The sequence below is a fragment of the Martes martes genome (genome assembly GCF_963455335.1).
Source record: "Martes martes genome assembly, chromosome: 6".
In the NCBI taxonomy this organism is placed as follows: domain Eukaryota; kingdom Metazoa; phylum Chordata; class Mammalia; order Carnivora; family Mustelidae; genus Martes; species Martes martes.
Window position 1 is genome coordinate 23,146,375 of NC_137893.1, and position 19,964 is coordinate 23,166,338.

General features: G+C 45.3%; 1 protein-coding gene across 1 annotated transcript in view; it reads right to left on the reverse strand.

Moving 5' to 3' along the window:
- Nucleotides 1–641: 641 nt before the first annotated feature.
- Nucleotides 642–19,964, reverse strand: part of ARMC2 (armadillo repeat containing 2) — a 102,346-nt gene continuing 83,023 nt past the window's right edge. The window contains exons 12-17 of the mRNA XM_080806584.1: nt 18,752–19,067; nt 12,194–12,316; nt 11,769–11,882; nt 9,560–9,692; nt 9,066–9,226; nt 642–2,602 (exon numbers count right to left, since the gene is read on the reverse strand). Of these exons, the coding sequence (XP_080662710.1) occupies nt 2,445–2,602; nt 9,066–9,226; nt 9,560–9,692; nt 11,769–11,882; nt 12,194–12,316; nt 18,752–19,067 (1,005 nt within the window). The 3' untranslated portion in view covers nt 642–2,444. The remainder of the gene's footprint in view (nt 2,603–9,065; nt 9,227–9,559; nt 9,693–11,768; nt 11,883–12,193; nt 12,317–18,751; nt 19,068–19,964) is intronic.

A 19,964-nucleotide genomic window follows, 5' to 3' on the forward strand; every position in this document is an offset into this window, starting at 1 on the left:
CAAACATATGAAAAGATATTCAGCATCACTAATTATTAGAGAAATGTAAATCAAAACCTCAATGAGATACCACTTTACACCTCTTATGATGACTACTATAAAACCATAAATAACAGGTGTTGGCAAAGATGTGAAGAAATTCAAATCTTTGTGCACTGCTGGTGGTAATGTAAGACAGTGCAGTCTCCATGGGAAACAGTATAGATATTCCCCCCCAAATTAAAAATAGAACCACTATAAGATCCACTAATTCCACTTCCGGATATATACCCAAAAGAATTCAAAGCAGGATCTCAAAGAATTTTACATGCCATGTTCAAAAGCAGCATGATTCACAATAACCATGAGGCAGAAGCAACCCAAACCCCATTGATCGATGACTGGATAAATAAAATATGAGATGTACATACAAGGAAATATTATTCAGCTTTAAAAAGGAAGAACATCCCGTCACATGTTTCAACACAGACAGACTTGGAGGACACTATGATAAGTGAAATAAGCCAGTACAGAGAGACAAATACTGTATGATTCTACTTACGGGAGTTATCTGAACTAATCAAATTCATAGAAATAAAGTAGAATGGTGGTTGCTAGGAGCTGGGGGGGAAGAGGATATGGGGATTTTTTTTTTTAAACAGATATAGAGTTTTAGTTTTGCAAGATGAAAAAATTCTAGAGTTCTATTGCAGAGCAATGTGACTATACCTAACACAGCTGAACTGTACATTTGAAAATAGTATGGTCAATTTTATGTTATGTGTTCTTTATCCCTTTTTTAAAAAGGCAGGGGTGCCTGGCTGGCTCAGTCAGTAGACCATGCAACTCCTGATCCTGGGGTTGTGAGTTCGAGCCGTGTGTTCAATGTAGAGATCACTAAAAAAATAAAATCTTTAAAGGTGGGGGAGGAAGATAGCTCACTCCAAGAGGTCCAGCTTGCATATGAGTCCAAAGGTGAGGAGTTTATATGAAGGAGAACAGATATAGTGGTATTCCACCATGAGTTATTAGATTAATTATAAATACTGAGGGGGCCGTGTTAGCAAGGGAAATAGTTTAATCTTTTTCATTGAAAGTAGAATATATAATCTGATATAGATAAAAAATTTAAAAAAAATTTTTTTAAAGACTTAGATCCTTAAATGATTTTGAGAGATGAGCCCATCACACTCTACAATAAGGCACGGCCCCAGGGGATTGTGCTGAGTCCTTGCCAGAGACAAGCCCCAGATTAGAAGGGCCCCAGGAAAGTTTATTTCTTCCTGGAAATTTAGGTATTTTCTAATGGCCTTTGAAAGCCATTCTGGGCTTCAGTCCGGGGTATCTGCTTTCTTCCCATTAGTTTTGGCATTTTGTAAGGTGAGGAGCCATTAATAACAGCTTTTCTCCAAGCAGAGTAGTACATCTCCTTTTATTTCCAAATCCTCACTTGGCTAATATAGGATAATGGCCATCTCAGTTTCTTTGGCTTCTGTCATTCATTCAAAGGCCAAACTTACCCTGCAAAGAATGGCAGACTAATAAACTAATTACCATCCTAATGTTATCATTTATTGGGTACCTACTAACCACATCAGACACTGTACTAGGCAATTTGCCCATTTAATGTTTTTTTTTTCCAAACTGAACTATAATCAAGTATTCTTATTTTACAGTTGAAGCTAAAGAAATTAAGTTGCTTGCCCAAGGCCGAAGCAGGAGATAGCTAGGATTCAAACTGAGCTCTGCCATATGCCTGAGCCTAGACCCTTTTATAAGATATTACGTCACTTCTTAGTCACAGAAATTTACAATTAGAGGACTGTCTGGTCTAGTCATTTTATTTCAAGTGAGAAGAAAGAGATAAAATACTCCCTTTTCCATCTATTTTACTTATTTACTTATTTATTTATTGCCCAAAGAAATCTTTTCTAAATGTTCTGGCTTACTCTTGCTCTTAATAGGAGAACCAGAAAAATACTAGTCATAACCAGAAAGTTATTCTTAGAGGATACAAGAATTAGTATGGATGTTTATGTAGGAATGTGTTCCTCATAGCGTTGACCACCCTTCCTCCTATATATAAAAATCTAATTTTATCATGCAGCTCACTTAACTACAGAACAGACAAACACTTCAATTCAAGAATTGTTCAGTTGGGATTTTAAGATTAGAACTGAAGTACTGACTAGAGAACAGAAGAGAAAGTCATTTACTTAGAAAACCCATGGATATATTTTCATCTTACATTTCTCATAGCAGAAAGTACATTTATATTCATTTTTCCGTAATACCTAATGAGAAAAAAAATTGCTTCTTTCTTCCAAAAACCTCAGACTACTCCCTAATCAGTATCTGAAAAACTTTCAGTATTTGTCAATACCAAGAAACAAATGTCTGTGCTTGTTACCACTGCTTAAGAATGAAGGAGACCTGACTTCCTGTTTCTGTGAAGCTGCATCGTGTTAGAAAGAAGGGATAGACAGGGGTTCCAGGAAGGTGTGATGACTCTGAATTCGGTTTAGAAGCTGCTGTGCCACAGGTTTGAATTCTGTTTCCCACTGGAGTTTGTGATAGTTTTTTAGGTCTTGGTCAAAACTGCCATCCAGTGCTAGTTCTTCATCTGTATCGGAAACATTAAAATTACAGCGATTATTTGAAAGTGTCACCCTCCTGGGGAAAGTTTAATTTTTGTTGGCCTAAGTTAAACTCATCCTGGGTCATCTCTGATTCCAAGACGACACAGATATGATTTGGGGGTTAAAATGGTTTTGTTTTGTTTTAAAGATTTTATTTATTCATTTGACAGACACACAGAGAGAGAGAGTACAAGCAGGGAGAGCAGCAGGCAGAGGGAGAGGGAGAGGCGGGCTCTTCGGTGAGCCAGGAGCTGGATGCGGTACTCGATCCCAGAACCCCGGGATCATAACTTGAGCAGAAGGCAGACGCTTAACAAACTGAGCCACCCGGGCGCCCCCCACCTCCCCCCGCCCAAGAAAAAAAAATTTTTTTTTAAAGATTTATTTATTTATTTATTTGTCAGAGAGAGAGAGAGAGAGGAGCAAGAGTGAGCACAAGCAGACAGAGTGGCAGGCAGAGTGAGAAGCAGGCTCCCTGCCGAGCAAGGAGCCCGATGTGGGACTCGATCCCAGGACGCTGGGATCATGACCTGAGCCGAAGGCAGCTGCTTAACCAACTGAGCCACCCAGGCGTCCTCCAAGAAAATTTTTTTAAAAGAAGGAGTTCTTTACTCTCTTTGGCGCTTGGAACTATACTTATTTTAAAATATTCGTAATCTCTTAATAAAAAGGACAATAATCTTCTCAAAAGAAAAAAAGCCTAGATTGAATTGAGCTCTTATTTTAACTAATCCCTAAGTATTTCGATGTAAGGGCACATCCAAAAGTCAGATCACAATTTCTCAGAAGAGACAAAATATTAATAGTTCCTTCCTTATCTGGGCATTAGAAAAGTTAATTACTTTAGCAATCCACAGGTATAAAAGGAGTCAGGAAATCTTTTGGGAAAGTAGCACAGTTGAATTCGATGCTGTAAACTTGACTTGAAAATCAAGGTTGTGGTTGTTGTACTGAAAGGGAATCCCCCATGCCCTTGCCAGTAACAGCGAAGAGTAGGAGACTTTGAGAATCCCAGGGAGTATTAGAATCCCAAGTCACTCTATCTATAATGCAAAAAGCATTAGTTTAAAAAAAAAAAAAAAAGCAAAATTACACCCTTAATTTGCTTCTTAGTCCAAGGACACCCTGAGTTCTGCCAACACCGAAACTATATCCAACCCAAATAAGAAGATAAGTGGCCACAAAGGTTTCTGTGCCAACCTGCCACAGCATGTTTACTTGTTTTTATTCGGCTTCACACCCCATGGGAAGGATTTTAGGAAAATGCCGGGGCCTGCAGGTCAGAAGACTGGCGCTTCTACTTCCGAGGTCTGTGGCCGCAGCCAACTTTGCGAGTGGGAACCACTAAGCCCGTAAGTGACCACAATTAGTGCTTCTTACATAACCAGCAACCTTTTTTCCACGGGGCCAATGAAAATCCCATTATAAAATGCTTCATTACTGTTGACATCAAATTTTCTGCACTGGATGTTTTCCTTGACCCCGTGTACTGTGGTGCAGTTCGTGTTAGCATTGGCCCTCAGAGTAAGATAAGGGAACCCCGTTTGTCCCCTCCCCTCCTGTCCTTCGACCCAGAGACCAGCTCTGGGGCACTGAGATAAGTTCTGCATAGACATAAACAGTCCCGCAAGGTGCTCCACAGAGGCCCGGATCTCCCCAGCCACACGCCAACCAGGGCCTGGAGAGGAGAAAGCAACCGGCGTTTGATGCCTTCGAAGCCCTTCCCACCCGGCTCCCTTCAGCCAAGTGGAGCCGGGGAGACGTGGCAGTTTCGGGCTTCTAGAACATCTCCCGGCTTGCTCTTTTCCAGGCTTTCTGAGCAGACTGCCATTAGACCATGAAATCTCTTATTCAAGAGGCTCAGGGCCAACGGCTGCCCAAGCACTGGACAGTTCCCTTCTCTGCTTGGGGCTTTGGTTAGGGTTAGTAGGTTTAATAAACCTCGATTTGGGTGTTTTGGGGTTTTTTTCAACCTAAGGTCAAGACTGTTCTCTTTCTTGAGGTTTGGCCTCGGATTAGTTAATCCACACTCAGACCCTATTAATTTGTAAAATGAGTTAAAACAAGATAACAAAAGGGGCCAAAGAGCTATGGGCAAGAGGAAGGCAGTCTGCAGTTTGAAAGTAAATACAGCAAATACCTAAAAATGTGCCCTATGACGAGATACCTGGGTGGCTCAGTTGGTTAGGCAGCTACCTTTGGCTCAGGTCATGGTCCTGGAGTCCCAAGATCGAGACCCACATGGGCCTCCCTGCTCAGCAGGGAACCTGCTTCTCCCTCTGACCTTCCCCCTCTCATGCTCTCTCTCTCAAATAAATAAATAAATAAATCTTAAAAAAAAAAAAAAAACCAAACCAAAAAACAGTGCCCTATGACGCTTGGTATTAAATTTTGGAACTTTACCGCCGAGAACGGCAGAGGTGAATTCAAGAACAGTTGAGATCTGTGATTCTCAAACTCTGGCCTGGGACCTAAAAAGTACACAGGTCATGACTGTACGTGGTGACTTACCAACTTATGTACAAATAACAACGGTTTCACCATAGAATACTTTGCTTTGCTACATGGGATAGATTCTGGTATTTTCTTTCTTTGCGACCTCATTTTTTAAAGATGCTGGACACAGTGTGAAGAGCACGGGTTTAGATAACCAATCATTCTTAAGCTTTCTTCATGTACCGCATACTTCTAATACTAGAATTTGAGTCAAGGTGTTAGAAAGGTTTACAAAGGGGTAAGGAAGTCAAAACAATAAGTTTCTCAGTGATCATTATAGCACAGTCCCGATTATTGCTTAAGTATCCTGCGCCACCAATAAAAGCTTCTCCTACTCACTGCACAATCTTCCAGCTGGGGTTCAGCACCAGGTAGCTACTGAGGGTTAATTATTGCCCTATTATAAGGCACAGCCCTCATGGTGCATGCTGTTTGGCGTGGGCTTGTTAATATGATCCTTTTTTCCTTTTTTCTTTTATTTTTAGAAATTTATTTTTTTAAGTAATCTCTATATCCAGTGTGGGGCTCGAACTCACAACCCCAAGATCAAGGGTTGGATGCTCCACCGACTGAGCCAGCCAGGAGCCCCTTTAAGGTGATCCTTCAACTTGAACATCAGGCCCCACTCTACCCCTTGTCCCATAATCTAGGTGCTAAGTGGCATATACCTCATAATGAACAAAACGCAACCTGTGTCCTTTACATTCACAATAAACCACACACCCCGATCACCAGCTCCCGGGAAAGCAGCTCAGGGTAGACCAGTGGACCAGGGTACACCACTTAAGAACTTCAAGATAAAGACACTGCTGATGAGTTCGTAAGAAGTGGCTGCAATCCATCAGAAAGTTTTAGACAACATACTTTTTAAGCCACTTTCCAAAAACAACATCAACATCCCCATGCCCCAGCCGTGTTGAGGACCATCAGTTTCTCCTTTTTTCCCCCTCAGTCACCCACCAAGAAAAAGCCGATGACTTACATTTCTATATTGATTACCTTGTCATCATTTCTAAAAGCAGCGCTCACACTTTGGCATGGGGCTCAGTGATGTAGCGGCTCGTCCTGTTTTCAAAATGGCCGGCTTTTCAGCCATCTTTGGAAAGGAACTGAAACTCAAGCCCACTCTCACCCCCCACCTGCAGGACTTGCTGCTGCCCAGCTGGTCAGACACAGCTACAATCCTGTCGGAAGTGAGGGTCTGTTGAGGGAGAAACCAGGAAGGAGCCCAGTCCTTAGGCTTTATAAGGAGAGCCTGGCGATCAGGTGAGGATTCGCTGACATGTGGTGCCGGTTACTCCGCTCCCTGATCAGCTGGCTTTATTTCTGTTATCCACGCCAAAGTCCCCTCCCAGGGGCTGGAGGGCAGGGGGTGGCTGGCAGCAGGGGATTTAGAAAGTTAGCCAGTCCACAGACTGGCTATCTATCTATCAAGGACTCTTTCGTAGGAGGCAATATCCTTTCCCCAAAGTTGCTCAAATGGATTGGGGAAACAAGACAAAAGTTACAAAATAATAACACAGGAGAAGTTACACAGTTCATATTGCTATCAAAGAAGTAAGGATTTCCTAGGACCAGGCCATGGGCTTGAAAAGGGATTTGGGAAGGGTCTTCCTGGACAGACAGCACATGGCTAGGCAGGTAAGGGGTACGGCACCCACAAAGGCTCAGAGGCTGGGGAAGCACAAGGAGAGGCCCAACCCGGTTCTAAGGGAAGGTTTGGGGGGCGGGGAGCACAGGCACTAGGCCTACTAGAAAGAAGCGCTTGCCAGGTTCCGTACCTGCTGAAGAGCTGGTCATGCCCACACCCTCTTCAAAGGGGCCTTTGTGTCCCATGGCCTAGTCATTTTGCTATTTACAGTCAACAGCCCCAGACCTAAGTGCCAAACCAAGCCAGAGATAGTCTCTGATAGAGGCGGCTAAACCCAGAAGGGCCTACAGCCCAAGGGAATGATGCACAGAACCAATCACACCTCTTCCCCCAAGTGGGAGACAAAGAGTGAGCCAAGAGCAGAGGAGACTCACGCTGAGGGCAGCAAGGAGCAGCCTTGAGCTAGTTGAAGCCAGGACCAAGCGGGAGCCTATGGGAACTTTTTGCATAACAGCAGAGACAGAGCAGAGTGGCATCTCCAGCTCCGTGGAGAAATGATGGCCTGCTACTGAAGGGGTCAGTCAGGGACTCTGGCTTCATCCAGAACACCCTTCCAGTGCCTCTCCAGCAGGCTTTGGGCAAGGTACACCCTTCCCTTAAAGTCCTTCATTAACCAGGGTAAGGGTTCTCAAGCTTGGCCTCGGAGCAAATTCACCTGAGGAACTTTGCAAAAAATGCAGATAACGAGCCTCACCCCAGAGTTCCTAAGTCAGAATTTCTGGGGATGGGGTCAGGACAAGTGTGTGTTTTTTAAATTCCACACTTGATTCTACCACACCTGAGAACTGAATTAAGGCAAGTTGAGCACAGCCCTCTGCTCCTGGCAACCTGGGAAAGCCCCACATTCACAGAGCACCCTGTGAACCTCAATCATTGAAAACCAGGCTCATTTTTTTCTTACTCCTACACATGCAAGATTATTTTTACCGCAAAAAAGCAAATTTCACATCAGCTCCGCCGTCCCCAGTCTTTCAGGTAACTTCTGGTTCTGAGTTCCTGTTTAGTAACTTTGTTACAACACTTGGAATTTATAAACCACCAAGTCCCGGCTGTACCAGGCTCTCTGCACACGTCTCCTCTTACCATTCTAATAACTCTGCAAAGTGTCCATCAATTGTCCCTAGCTTAGCGATGAGAAAAGATACATGTAGGGAGGTTAAGCCCAACACCAACAACTTAGAAGGGCCCAAAGCAAGGTTTTAAACTCAGAACTGTCCAGCTGTGGTTGTCTGGTCTTTTCATGATGCGCACAGAGGCCTAATTGAGGCTCGCTATTGGCTGGAGCGCGGCAGGAATTACCGTGTCCCCATCATGGAGATGAAAAGACAGGTCCTGAAATTCTCTTGTCGAATCACACCGTAAGAGAGCACGAGGATTTGGATCCATGACTGCTAAGTCACACTGAGCTTTTCCACGTGGTCTTGCTGATCCCACATGGTGGCTGGGCAGTGGGAGGGACATTGCCTCCGTTTGGGGGAAAGGACTATTGAAAATGCTCATTTACTTACTCAAATCATTGTTTTTAGACCTAACCCAGGATGAAAAAAAATCTCCTAAAGAACCTTTTTTTTTTTTAAAGTTAAGAAACTATCCTCTTTCGTTTAGTTTGTATCAGGGATTTCCTGCCTTTCAGTGATCTGAACCCCACTGCAATGTCAAAATAGTTTCACAGACGCTCCTCCACATTATAATTAATATAGTTGCTAATTAAAATGTATGGATCCCGAGGCACCTGGGTGGTTCAGTCGGTTAAGCTTCAGACTCTTGGTTTCAGCTCAGGTCGTGATCTCAGGTTCTTGAGATCAAGCCCTTTGCGAGGGCTCCCTGCTCAGCGGGGAGTCTGCTTAAGATTCTCTTTCTCCCTCTCCCTCTGTCCCTCCTGACCCCCAGTGCTCACTCTCTCACACTCTCTCTCTCAAAATAAATAAATGTTTAAAAATAAATAAAATGTATAGGTACATTAAAATCTTGACAATTCAGAGTAGCTTTTAGCCTTATTTTCTCAATTAAAACATCTATATATTTTTAAGCAACAGCAATACTTTAGGTTGAAATCTTGGATTTAGGCAGTCTATAAAACATGCAAAAAAAAAAAAAAAAGGGAAAATGCTGCAGAAATCATGACAGTCTCCAAGGAGTTAAAAGTCCTTGTGTCCCCACTGTAAATAACACTCAGCCTCTTCCAGATATCTCCAAATTTACACAGCTACTCAAACACATACCAATCTTTATTCATGCTGGTCACAGAAAAAAAAAAAAAAATTCTTACTCTGATAAAACTCACAGACTCACAGTCTTACCTAAAAATGATGGCAGCAGGACGAGGAGTGTGTTGGTGTCCTCATCTCCAAACCATGATGAAGCATTGGTGATATTTTCACTGAAGTTCCATAAAGTTTTGCAAACCAAGCAGGCCAGCTGCCAATCGGTAGGACCAAAATGTCTTAAACAATTCACCAACCTGAGTTTAAGAAAAGTCAAATTGAGAAGTCATTAGGTCAGAATCTCTTTTATATTTTCAGCATAACGACGATACTCCTTCTGTATTATTTAATATGTATATGTAATTCAGTGATGTTTTAAAAATTCCACATCCACAAATTTGAGCAGCTACAAAGTACCAACAACCGACTTCTGAATTATTTTAAGGGTCCAGGGGAACCTAAATTCCCTCTTAAGTAGTAGCTTGGCAGTTCCAAACGTTGAAATACCTCCACGCCAGGAGAAGCACAGAGGAGCCCAAGCTCCCTGGGGACACTGTGAGAGAGTCAGGACTCCATGCCTTGAAACTCACTTTTTAATGCCACCTCCTTCTTTTAGGATGACACGCTTTTCTTTATCCACAGTGAGATTTAGGAGAACGCCACAGGCAGAAAAGCAAATATCCTGATGCTTGGCATCCAGCAGGGCAATCATGAACTTGTGTACTGGGAGGGCAGAGAACAAATGCAGACCAATAAAGCTTATGGTTCCCAGCTGTGCTTTATTTTGGAAAGGGGAAAGGGGGAAGATGGGGAGTGGCTCACAAAACTGGAAACTCCGCTAGGGGGTTTAATCCATTCTTCCTAAAGCTTTCTCGCCATGCCCAGCTGCAGGTTCACCAACATCCACTGCATCTAGAACTTGCTCCCCAACCCCCAAGTCCTTGGTGCCCACGTAGTTCTGTCTCTGACCTAGACAGCAGCTCCCTCTCCAGGGCAGTGATACTGTCCCTTCTGGTAGAAAAGGAAAAAAAAAAAAAAATCTTGGGTCCAACCACACAGGTGACATTCATCTCTAACATCTGATTCTTCTCAAGGGCCCTTTTGAACCTTCATCAGCAATTTTCTTGAAACAGACAACCTCAGGGGAGGAGGGGAGGCTCCCGTTGAGATCCTCTCTAAAGTCTTCCAGGGTTTGTAAGAGAAAACTTGCTCCGGGGCTGGAAACTGGCCTGTAGCAAAGCAGGACTGCCAGGGTGGGGGGCCGCTCAGATCAAGACCGGCCCCCTAACTTCAGGAACCACTTTCCTTTACTTCCAGAAAATGGAACTCCTCGTCCTGTTGTCTTAACAGCCCCTGCAGGGGTCGGGCAAAGGGTCGGGCAAGGTTGGATAAAGTGTGTGTTCTGCTGCCTCCTGTTTGCCCCCACACCTGACAGGTGGCCATCCTGCTCTGACTTTGGTCCCAGGGATCGTCAGACACATCTATGCGTGTGTTTAAGAGTCTAAAGAATGGGGGCGCCTGGGTGGCTCAGCTGGTGAAGCGTCTGCCTTGGGCTCAGGTCATGATGCGGGGCGGGGGGGGGGTGTCCAGGAATCAAGCCCCTCTTAGGCCTCCGTGCTCAGTGGGGAGTTCTGCTTCTCTCTATCCCTCTGCCCCTCCCCCAACTCGTGCACATGCGAGCTCTTGCCTCTCTCTCTCTTTCTTGCTCTCTCTCAAATAAATAAATGATCTTTAAAAAAAAAAGTCTAAATAATGTACATCAAAACATTAATAGTTTACACTCTCTGGGGGAGTGAGATGATGGGTGACAGTTTACTGCTGCTGCTTTTTCTCCCCCCTAATATCTGTGTTACCTAAGTTTGCTATCATGGATAATTGGGAATTTTTAGTGATTATTCATACATGAAATATTTGAGACATACAGAGGATAGTTATCTTGGATACCTGCCACCCAGTTTAAGAAATAGAATGTTATAGATTCAATTGATATCTTTGGGCATCCCTTCCCCTTCAAAGGTGACTTCTGTCTTACTATTTTCAAATGCCATTTGTACCTTATACCATTACTAAGTACGTTACATAATTGTTACGTATGATTGTTATGTATGTTCTAGAACATATTTAATGGTATTATTCTTTATATACCCTCTTATCACCGGCTTTTTCGCTCCTGTATTACATGTTTGAGGCTAATTCGTGTTGAGTGAATCTCTAGTTCATTTATTTTAATTGATGTAGTACTTTCTTTCTTTCTTTTTTTAAGTAGACTCCCCTGCCCAGGGTAAAGCTCAACACAGGGCTTGAACTCATGTCCCTGAGATCAAGACCTGAGCTGAGATCAAGATTTGGATGCTAAACCGACTGAGCTACTCAGGCACCCCGATATAGAACTTTTTGTTTTGTGAATATCATAATGTATTTACATTTAAGTTCTTTCCATTTTTTTGCAATCACAAGCCGTACTGTTAGGGATGTTCTAGTACATGAAGGAGAATGTCTCTTGAGTCCATTCTCAGGGACATTAATGATGTTAATGGATGACCTGTTTCCCTTAAACACACACACGTCCACACACCATCTCAGAGCACTCACAAGGGAGAGAGGACAGGGAGAACACCGCCCAGATCTATCTTGGCACACTGAGCTGAAGGCCTTAAGTACGGATGGAACAGAATGTAAAGCACTACTTGTCCCGGAGCAGAGACAAGTATTACATCGTCATGACCCAAGCTCGAACACTGCTTAGCTGTTTATTGGCAAGAAGAACATGTTTATGAACCTGAAGTGTCATTAACTCACCATTTTTCTGCACAATGAAATCGCAGATGTCATGGTCCTGGGAGAGGTTTCCAAAAACACGCACAGCCTCTAGGATTCCATCCATGTTATTACTCACAAGAAGCTTTATGAGCACTGGGTTTGGGAACCAGAGACATAAATCACCGAATTTAACTTTTCATTTAAAGGCTATTAGCCATCAGCATCATACTAAATACTGATAACTCAAAATTTTCAAGTGCCAGTAAAATACAAACTAAAAGGGACTTTAGCGAGAACCAAGACCCTAACGTTTCCCCATATTCTGAATTCTTAGAAACAAATCAGGTTCTTTGATATTTGTACAAGAAATCAGAAAATAGGAAGGACACCAATTCTGTGTTTCGTTAAAAAAGTCAAAATCTTAAACAACCATGCATCTGCCCGAACCCAATTCTGAACCTTACATTCAGCAATATATAGCTTTTTGTCCTGAATTATGGAATTCTTCACTTGGTAGTAAGATAAGTTGTTGATTGTGGCTGTAGTATTGATCACCAGCTCCTCGCAATCCTCAATTGACTTGTATTCTGGAAGAAAGTTAGGAAAAGGGTATGGAAGATTCACTGTAGGGGCAGAAACATGACCTCCTAGCTGCCCCAGCATGCCAGGGTCAACTTGGTGTCCCAGATGGGATCTGTGTAGGAGCTTTGCTTACTGCTTTACTTCCCAGGACTCTTCTTGCAGGGAAATGCACGAAACACAGGGGACCACTCCTGACCAGGTTCTAGAACACTCTAAGCTCAATCCCTCCAGTCAGGGGGTCTGGGAAAATTAGGCTGACCTAGGCTCTGTGATCATAGTCAAGTGAAGGTGCCAACACACGGACAAGCTGAGCTGTGTCTCACCCCCACTGATGTGCATCTTACCCCCACCGACCTGCGGTGTTCTGAGCTTTCCTGGGGGCTCTACCTTGCGAGTCTGTTCCTCACACCTCCACCTCTCAGCAGAATGACCCTTAGGGCATAATCTGTTCATAACTCCTAACCGTGCTGCCCTCCAAACACACAGAATCTGATCGCTTCTCGCCTCCTCTGCTACTACCTAGCCCATCCCTCACCTCTTACCTGGCTTCTCCTCTTCCATCTTCCTGCCTGAGTCTATCCTTAACACGGCAATCCTTTAATAGTCAGCTAACATCACTTGTCTTACTTGAGCTTCAGGCCCTACCTGGGAAGCCCCAGTTCCTTTTTTTGTGTGAGGCGCAGCACAGAGGGAGAGGAAGAGAAAGGATCTGGAGCAGGCTCCACGCCCACCGCAGAGCCCGACGTGGGGCTTGATCTCACGATCCCGAGATCATGGCCTGAGCTGAAATCAAGAGTTGGATGCTTAACAGACGGAGCCACCCAGGCGCCCCTAGGCAGCCCCAGTTCTGACATCGACACCTCATTTGCTATTCCACAAGACCCTCACCACACTGGTCTTCTTGCCCAGCCCCCCCCTTTTTTAAAAGATTTTATTTATTTATTTGACATAGATCACAAGTAGGCAGAGAGGCAGGCAGAGAGAGAGGAGGAAGCAGACTCCCTGCTGAGCAGAGACCACGATTCGGGGCTCGAACCCAGGACCCTGGGATCATGACGTGAGCCGAAGGCAGAGGCTTTAACCCACTGAGCCACCCAGGTGCCCGCCCCCCTTTTTTTAAACCTATCAGCATGATCCTGCCTGAACCTATGCACCATTATTCCTTCTGTCTAGAACATACTCTGCTTCCAGGGCCCACTTGGTTCACTCCCCACATCCTTCAGGTTGTTGTTTAGATGTTGTCTTATTGAACACAGTTTCCTTAACCTCCCTCTATAAAATGGCATCCATTCCACTTTTTCCCTTACCCTCCTTTTATCTGTTCCATTGCACACATAATCATCTGACTTGTTAAGTGTTTAATGTTTGTCTTCTAGCCCTAAGATGGAAGCTATGTGAGACCAGGGATTTGTCTGTTTTCTTATTGTTGTCTTCCCAGCAGCGAGAGCAGACTCTGGTGCACAGGAGTGCTCACTAAATAGTCGCTGAATGCAACAGCAAGTGAACCCTTACTCCACACAGGAGACCCTTGGTCATTCTGTCCCCGCCTTCCACTCAGCCTCCACACTCAGCTCCCGGCAGAGGTAGAGATGCCACTGAGGAGTCCTTGTTCTCTCCACCCTCAGACTGATGGCACTAGACCTTGGGTGGTGTTCGGGAATCTGGTTTTTTTCTCTTGCCTTGGGAGAATTCATTAGCTTGTCCAGGAAAAGAAAGGGCAGCTCTTCTGTGTTACCGCCTTCTGGGGTCTGGCATCCAGGGCAAGAGGGTAGGGACTCGCTTCGAGGTAGCCCGTCACAACAGCACCAAGGGCTGTACGCGCACTTAGCACCACAAAAGTAAATGATTAATAATGCCTTACATGCACTTATAAGCATTTGAGCCCATAATAATTCATACTCCAAAGGTGCATCTGTCTCAGCTCAGCCACCATAACAAAATACAACAGATGTGAGGCTTAATTAACAGAAATTTCTTTTTCTCAGAGTCCTGGAGGAAGGGCGCCAGTGTGGTTGCCAATGTGGTTGGGTTCCGGTGAGAGCCCTTCCTGGCTTGCAGATGGCCACCTTCTTACCATATCGTCACGTGGTAGAGAGAAAGCCAGAGCAAGCTCTCCAGCGTCTCTTCGTAGAAGGATGCTAATCCCACCACAAGCACCCTGGCTTCATGACCTTGTCTACACCTGATTATCTCCCAAAGGCTCCACCTCCAAATACCATCACACTGAGGATTAGGGCTTCAATATTTGGAGCTGGGGAGTGGTGGGTGCAATTCAGTCCATATCAACCTCCTAATATGCCCATTTTACATATGAAACCACTGAGGCTGAGAGGTGTTACATACCTTGCCTGACTTCACAGAACCCACATCCGAATCCGGGTATGCCTGACTCAACCATGTGTGTTCTTTTCGTTGCCTCTCTTCCTGAGTGCCCAGTAGGGCTGCCTGGGGCCAGCATTTGCTGCCAGAGGGCTTGAGAAAGCCCTGTGTAGCTGGCTCAAGGATGTAACAAAGTCTAGAATTTGGAGCTGGCCACTAAGGCAGCAAATCTCTAAATCTGGGAGCTTGCTGAAAGGGCTAGTCCTTATTAGAAACATTTTGTTTTGTTTTGTTTTGTTTTGTTTTAATTTTCAAAGACTTCTGCAAAGAGACTGGCCTCTAGAGACAAGTGCTGGGGCTCCAAGTCCTCGACATATCCTGTGTCGGCCTGGAGGCTGGTGCTTGTCATCGGCTTCCTGTCCGCACGCCTGCCATGTCTCCACTGTAGACCCAGAGCTCCTGGAGAGCAGACACTATGTGTTTTTAAACCTTGCTATGCACTGAAGGTTGGTATTCCTCTCCAAGTTCATATGGAGGAGCCCCAGTGTGAAGTCACCCCCAAGGTGGTTGAATCGGGGGCAAGGGCCTGCGAGGAGGTAATGAAGGGTTAAATGAGTCATCAGAATGAGGCCCTCGACCCATAGAGCTGCTCTCCCTAGAAGAGGAGGAAAGGAGCATCTACAAGCCAGAAAGAGCATCCTTGCCAGACGCCAACCCTGCTGGCACCTTGACCTTGGGCTTCCAGCCTCCAGAACTGTGATGTGAGAAAACAGATGTCTGTGGTTTAAGCCACCCTTCTGTGGTGGTCTGTTGCACAGGAGCCTGAGCAGACTAAGATAAACCTCCTTTAGCATAGGACTCATTAGGCACTAAGCACTCAATAATGGATCTTAACGAAGAGCAGGGGGCCAAGTGCAAAGGTTACCCCAAAACATCATTTCATCAGGTATTAATGGTTCTTCTGTAGTGAAAAAATCTGTCAGAGCCTGGTAAGTCGTAGCTAAGTTGATCCCTCTGTGTGGTAGTTAATTTCCCTGCACATGGGTGGGCAAGTGTGACTGTGGGAAATGACAAGGCCCCAAAAGTGGAAGGGGGCTATAGACTGAATTACATCCTTCCAGTTCATACGGTGAAACCCTAATGTAACTGTACCTGGTAATACAAGATTAAATGAAGATTAATGAAGATTAAATGAGGTCATAAGGGTGGAATCCTTATCCAATAGGCCTAGTGGCTTTTATAAGAAGAGGAAGGGGGACATCTGCAAGGCTCAGTCGCTTAAGCATCTGCCTTCAGCTCAGATCATGATCTCAGGGTCCTGGGATCAAGCCCGGCATCGGGCTTCTTGCTCAGTGAGGAGCCTGCTTCTCCCTCTGCCTGCTGCTCCCCCCAACCCCCACATGTGCTCTCGGACAAATAAATAAATAAAATAAAAATAAAAATAAAGGGGTGCTGGGTGGCTCAGTGGGTTAAAGCCTCTGCCTTCGGCTCAGGTCATGATCCCGGGGTCCTGGGATCGAGCCCCACGTCCGGCTCTCTGCTCAGCAGGGAGCCTGCTTCCCTTCCTCTCTCTCTGCCTGCCTCTCTGCCTAATTGTGATCTCTGTCAAATAATAAATAAAATCTTTTAAAAAATAAAAATAAAAATATAATAAAGTAAAAAAGGAAGAGGGAGAGAGAGAGAGAGCACATGCTCTCCAAGGGCACATGCCAGCAGAGGCTGTGTGAGGCCACAAACAGAAGGCAGCCATCCTCAAGCCAGGAAGACAGACTGCACCAGAACCCAGCCGTGATGCCCACCCGATCTCAGACTTCCGGTCTCCAGAGTGTGAGGAAATAAATCTGTTGTTGAAGTCACCCAGTCTACGCTCTTTTGTTACGGCCGCCGTAGCAGGCTGGGATGGGGGTTGGTACCACGAAGTGAGCTGCTGCTGTACTAAGTACCTAAAAGCGTGGCAGCAGCTTTGGAGCTGGGGGATGACGGGAGGCTGGAGGAGTCTGAGGTACATGGTAGAAATGAGAAATGTTAGAGGCAATTCGGGTGAGGGCTCAGAAAGAAAAGATTATAATAATCAGGATAACAATAATCATGAACAGAATGTTGGTAGACGTATGGACATAAAAGGTCATTCTGAGGAAAGGAGGAACAGGTTACTGGGAACTGCGGGAAAGGTGATGGTTGCTGTAAGGTGGCAAAAAACTGGCTGAACTATGTTAGCGTTCTAGTGTTTTGTGAAAGGTAGAACTTGCAAACAACGATACTGGATATTGAGCTGAGATTTCAAAGCAAAAGTGTTTGAGGAGCGACTTGGCTTCTCCTGACATTACAGTAAAATGTGAGGATGAAGAAAGAATTGTTAAGCAAAAAGAAGTAGAACCTGAAGATCTGGAAGATTTTCAGTCTATCCCTATGGCAAAAAGTGTAAAAGCATGTGCTAGAGGGAACCAAATGTGTGTTTGGAATATCAATCAATACAGAGCTTCTGGGATTCTGTGGGCAGAAACACTGCCAGTTGGACCAGAAAGGCTCTGAGACCGGAAGGCTATCCTTGCATGGGACAGGACAGGACGAGGGAGCTATTGGGCTGTGAGTGGGCATTATTCTTCTAGAAGAGTGGAAATGACCCCAAAGGTGAGAGATCACAACCAGGGCCCCTGCCTCGGGTACAACAGGCCAGACACCCTCACCCTGAAGCCTTGAGAACAAGACCAGCCTACAGAGCCCCGGCCCCCTGACTGACAGATGTGCAAGTCGGACCCCTGCCCCAGGGGGTCTGGAAGGCAGAGCACTGAACCAAAGAGGGTGGCTTTCAGGTCTTAAACTATGACGGCATTCACCTGGCTTGCAGACGTGCCTGGGGACTGCAATCTTTTCCTTTTTCCCTGTTTCTCCCTTTGGAATGGGAATGTCTATCCGAGGCCTGCCCAATCCTGTATTTTGGAAGCATGTAACATGTCCGGTTTCATAGGTTCACAGGAGAGGAATTCTTCCTCAGGATGTACCGTATCTTGAGTCTCACAATATCTGATTTAGATGATATTAAAATGAAATTTGATCCTTAGATTTTAGAGTTGATGCTGGAATGAATTAAAACTTTCGAAGTTACTGAAATGGAATAAATGTGTCTTGCGTGTAAAAAGGACATGAATTCGGTGGGGGAGGCAGGAGCAGAATATTATTGACTGAATTGTGTCCCCTCCCCCAAATTCCTATGTGGAAGCCCTAACCTCCAATACCATTGCAACTGGGGACAGGGGTTTTAGGAGGTAAAGTGAGATGAGGTCGTAATGGTGGAGTCCTTATCTGATGGACCGGATTTGAGGTCTTAGAAGAAGAGAAAGAGAGAGAGAGCATCCACTCTCTCCTGGGGGCCACACTCTGAGGAATGACACGTGATGACCTGGTGAGAAGTCAGCCGTCTACCCAGCTCTCAATCCAGACCCCACCGGCGGGCCTCTCCACCTTGGCTTCCAGGCTCCAGAATCACAAGAAACACATTTCTCTGGGTCAAGACACCCAATCTGTGGTAGTTTGTTATGGACGACGAGTGCGGTGGCGAATAATGGGGGGAAATGGGACCAGAGTGACTGGGGGCCATAATTACAGGTACTGTAAAAATCTAAGAAAAAGATACACTCTCATCTTGTGGAGTAACCCAGGAAAAATGAAGGATTTTAAACTGTTTGTGCTTAGTTTGGCCAATTTTTGGCAATTTGATACCTTTTTTTTTAAATTGTGAGAAAATTCACATACCATAAAATAAACCCTTTTCAAGGTGTACACTTCAGTGGATTTTAGTAACTATTTTTTTTCTTTTCTTTTCAGATATATATATGAGAAAAATACATTTTATGTATTTTTAATGTAGAACTTAAATTTTAAATATATATATTTAAAATATTTAATACATATATACACACATATATACGTGTGTGTATTTATATATGTATTTTTTAGCCTGGGTTACTTTGGAGGCAGTTCTGAGCAGAAGAGGGATTTTCCCACCTGCAGCTGAGAAGGCTCATTCAAGCGAGCCGATCGCACTGCTGAAACTGTCGCCGCGCCCGAGGGGCCACCTGACTACGTCCCCTGCAGGCAGCGGCCGGCGGCGCGGGCCTTACCCAGCGTGGTGAGCAGCAGGCCCACGGCGTGCGGGTTGGCGGCCAGCGCAGGGCCGATGCCCGGGTGGATGGCTAAGTTGGCGAGCACCCGGGTCAGCTTGATGAGCACGTCCTCCGCCTGGGCCCGCGACCTGGGCGTCTGGGGCTGCTCCGCTCCCGCCGTCCGCTTCTCCGCACACAGGTCCAGTTTGTAGAACGCATGGAACAACGCCAGCAGGGTCGGGATGCTCCCTCTCTCTTTGGAAAACTGTTCGCGAGCCTGATTATTTTTCGCCGTCAGGTTGCCGAGAATAAAAACAATGCGGACAACCAAATCCTGCAGTAGAGAGAAGCCGGTTACAAAGGGCAGGACCCGGGTGCCTGGGTGGCTCAGTGGGTTGGGCGGCTGTTCGGCTCAGGTCATGATCTCAGGGTCCTAGAATCGAGCCGTGAATCGGGGTCTCTGCTCCGCGGGGAACCACTTCCCCTCCCCCTCTGACTGCCTCTGTGCCTGCCTGTGCTCTCTCTCTGTCAAATAAATACATTAAAAAAAAAAAAAAACAACCAAGGGCAGGACCAGTCGTTGGAAAGAGTACAGTATTTAATTTATTCCCGAGTTAATTAATAGTAGGATGGAACAACTTGTCTAGTATTTGATTCCCAAGATCGGTGCAAATCGACAGGGCAGATTAAAAGCATTTGGCCACAGTGAGAGACTACAAACTGAGGGATGCTCTTAGCAGGGGCTATTAACTTCAGATCCTTCATCTGAAATTCTGGCTGGCCTTTTTTTTTTTTTAAATCCCCCAGAGAACAGTTAGTTGAGTGGGATGGGATCACTGATAACACGTTAGGTATAAGTATTGATACTAACAGCTTTCTTGAGCACCTACGTCTTTCACTAAGAGGTCACCTCCTACAGAAGCACTGTGTTTCCAGAAACCAGATGTTCTGCACAACGGTTCATCAGATTGTGTTGCATCAGGCTTCCCCAACCTGGGCTCCACAGACTTCCGGGGCAGGAGAATCTTTGTTGTAGGGGCTGTGTTTAGCAGCCGGGAGCCCTGGCCCCTACTAGAGATGCCGGTAGTGCCTCCCATAGTAGACGTCACAACCAACGAGGGTTAACCATTGTTTTAAGTAGGCTTCATGCCCAATGTGGGGCTTGAACTCAAGACACCGAGATCAAGTTGCACGCTCTATCAACTGTGCCTGCCAGGCGTCCCCATAACCA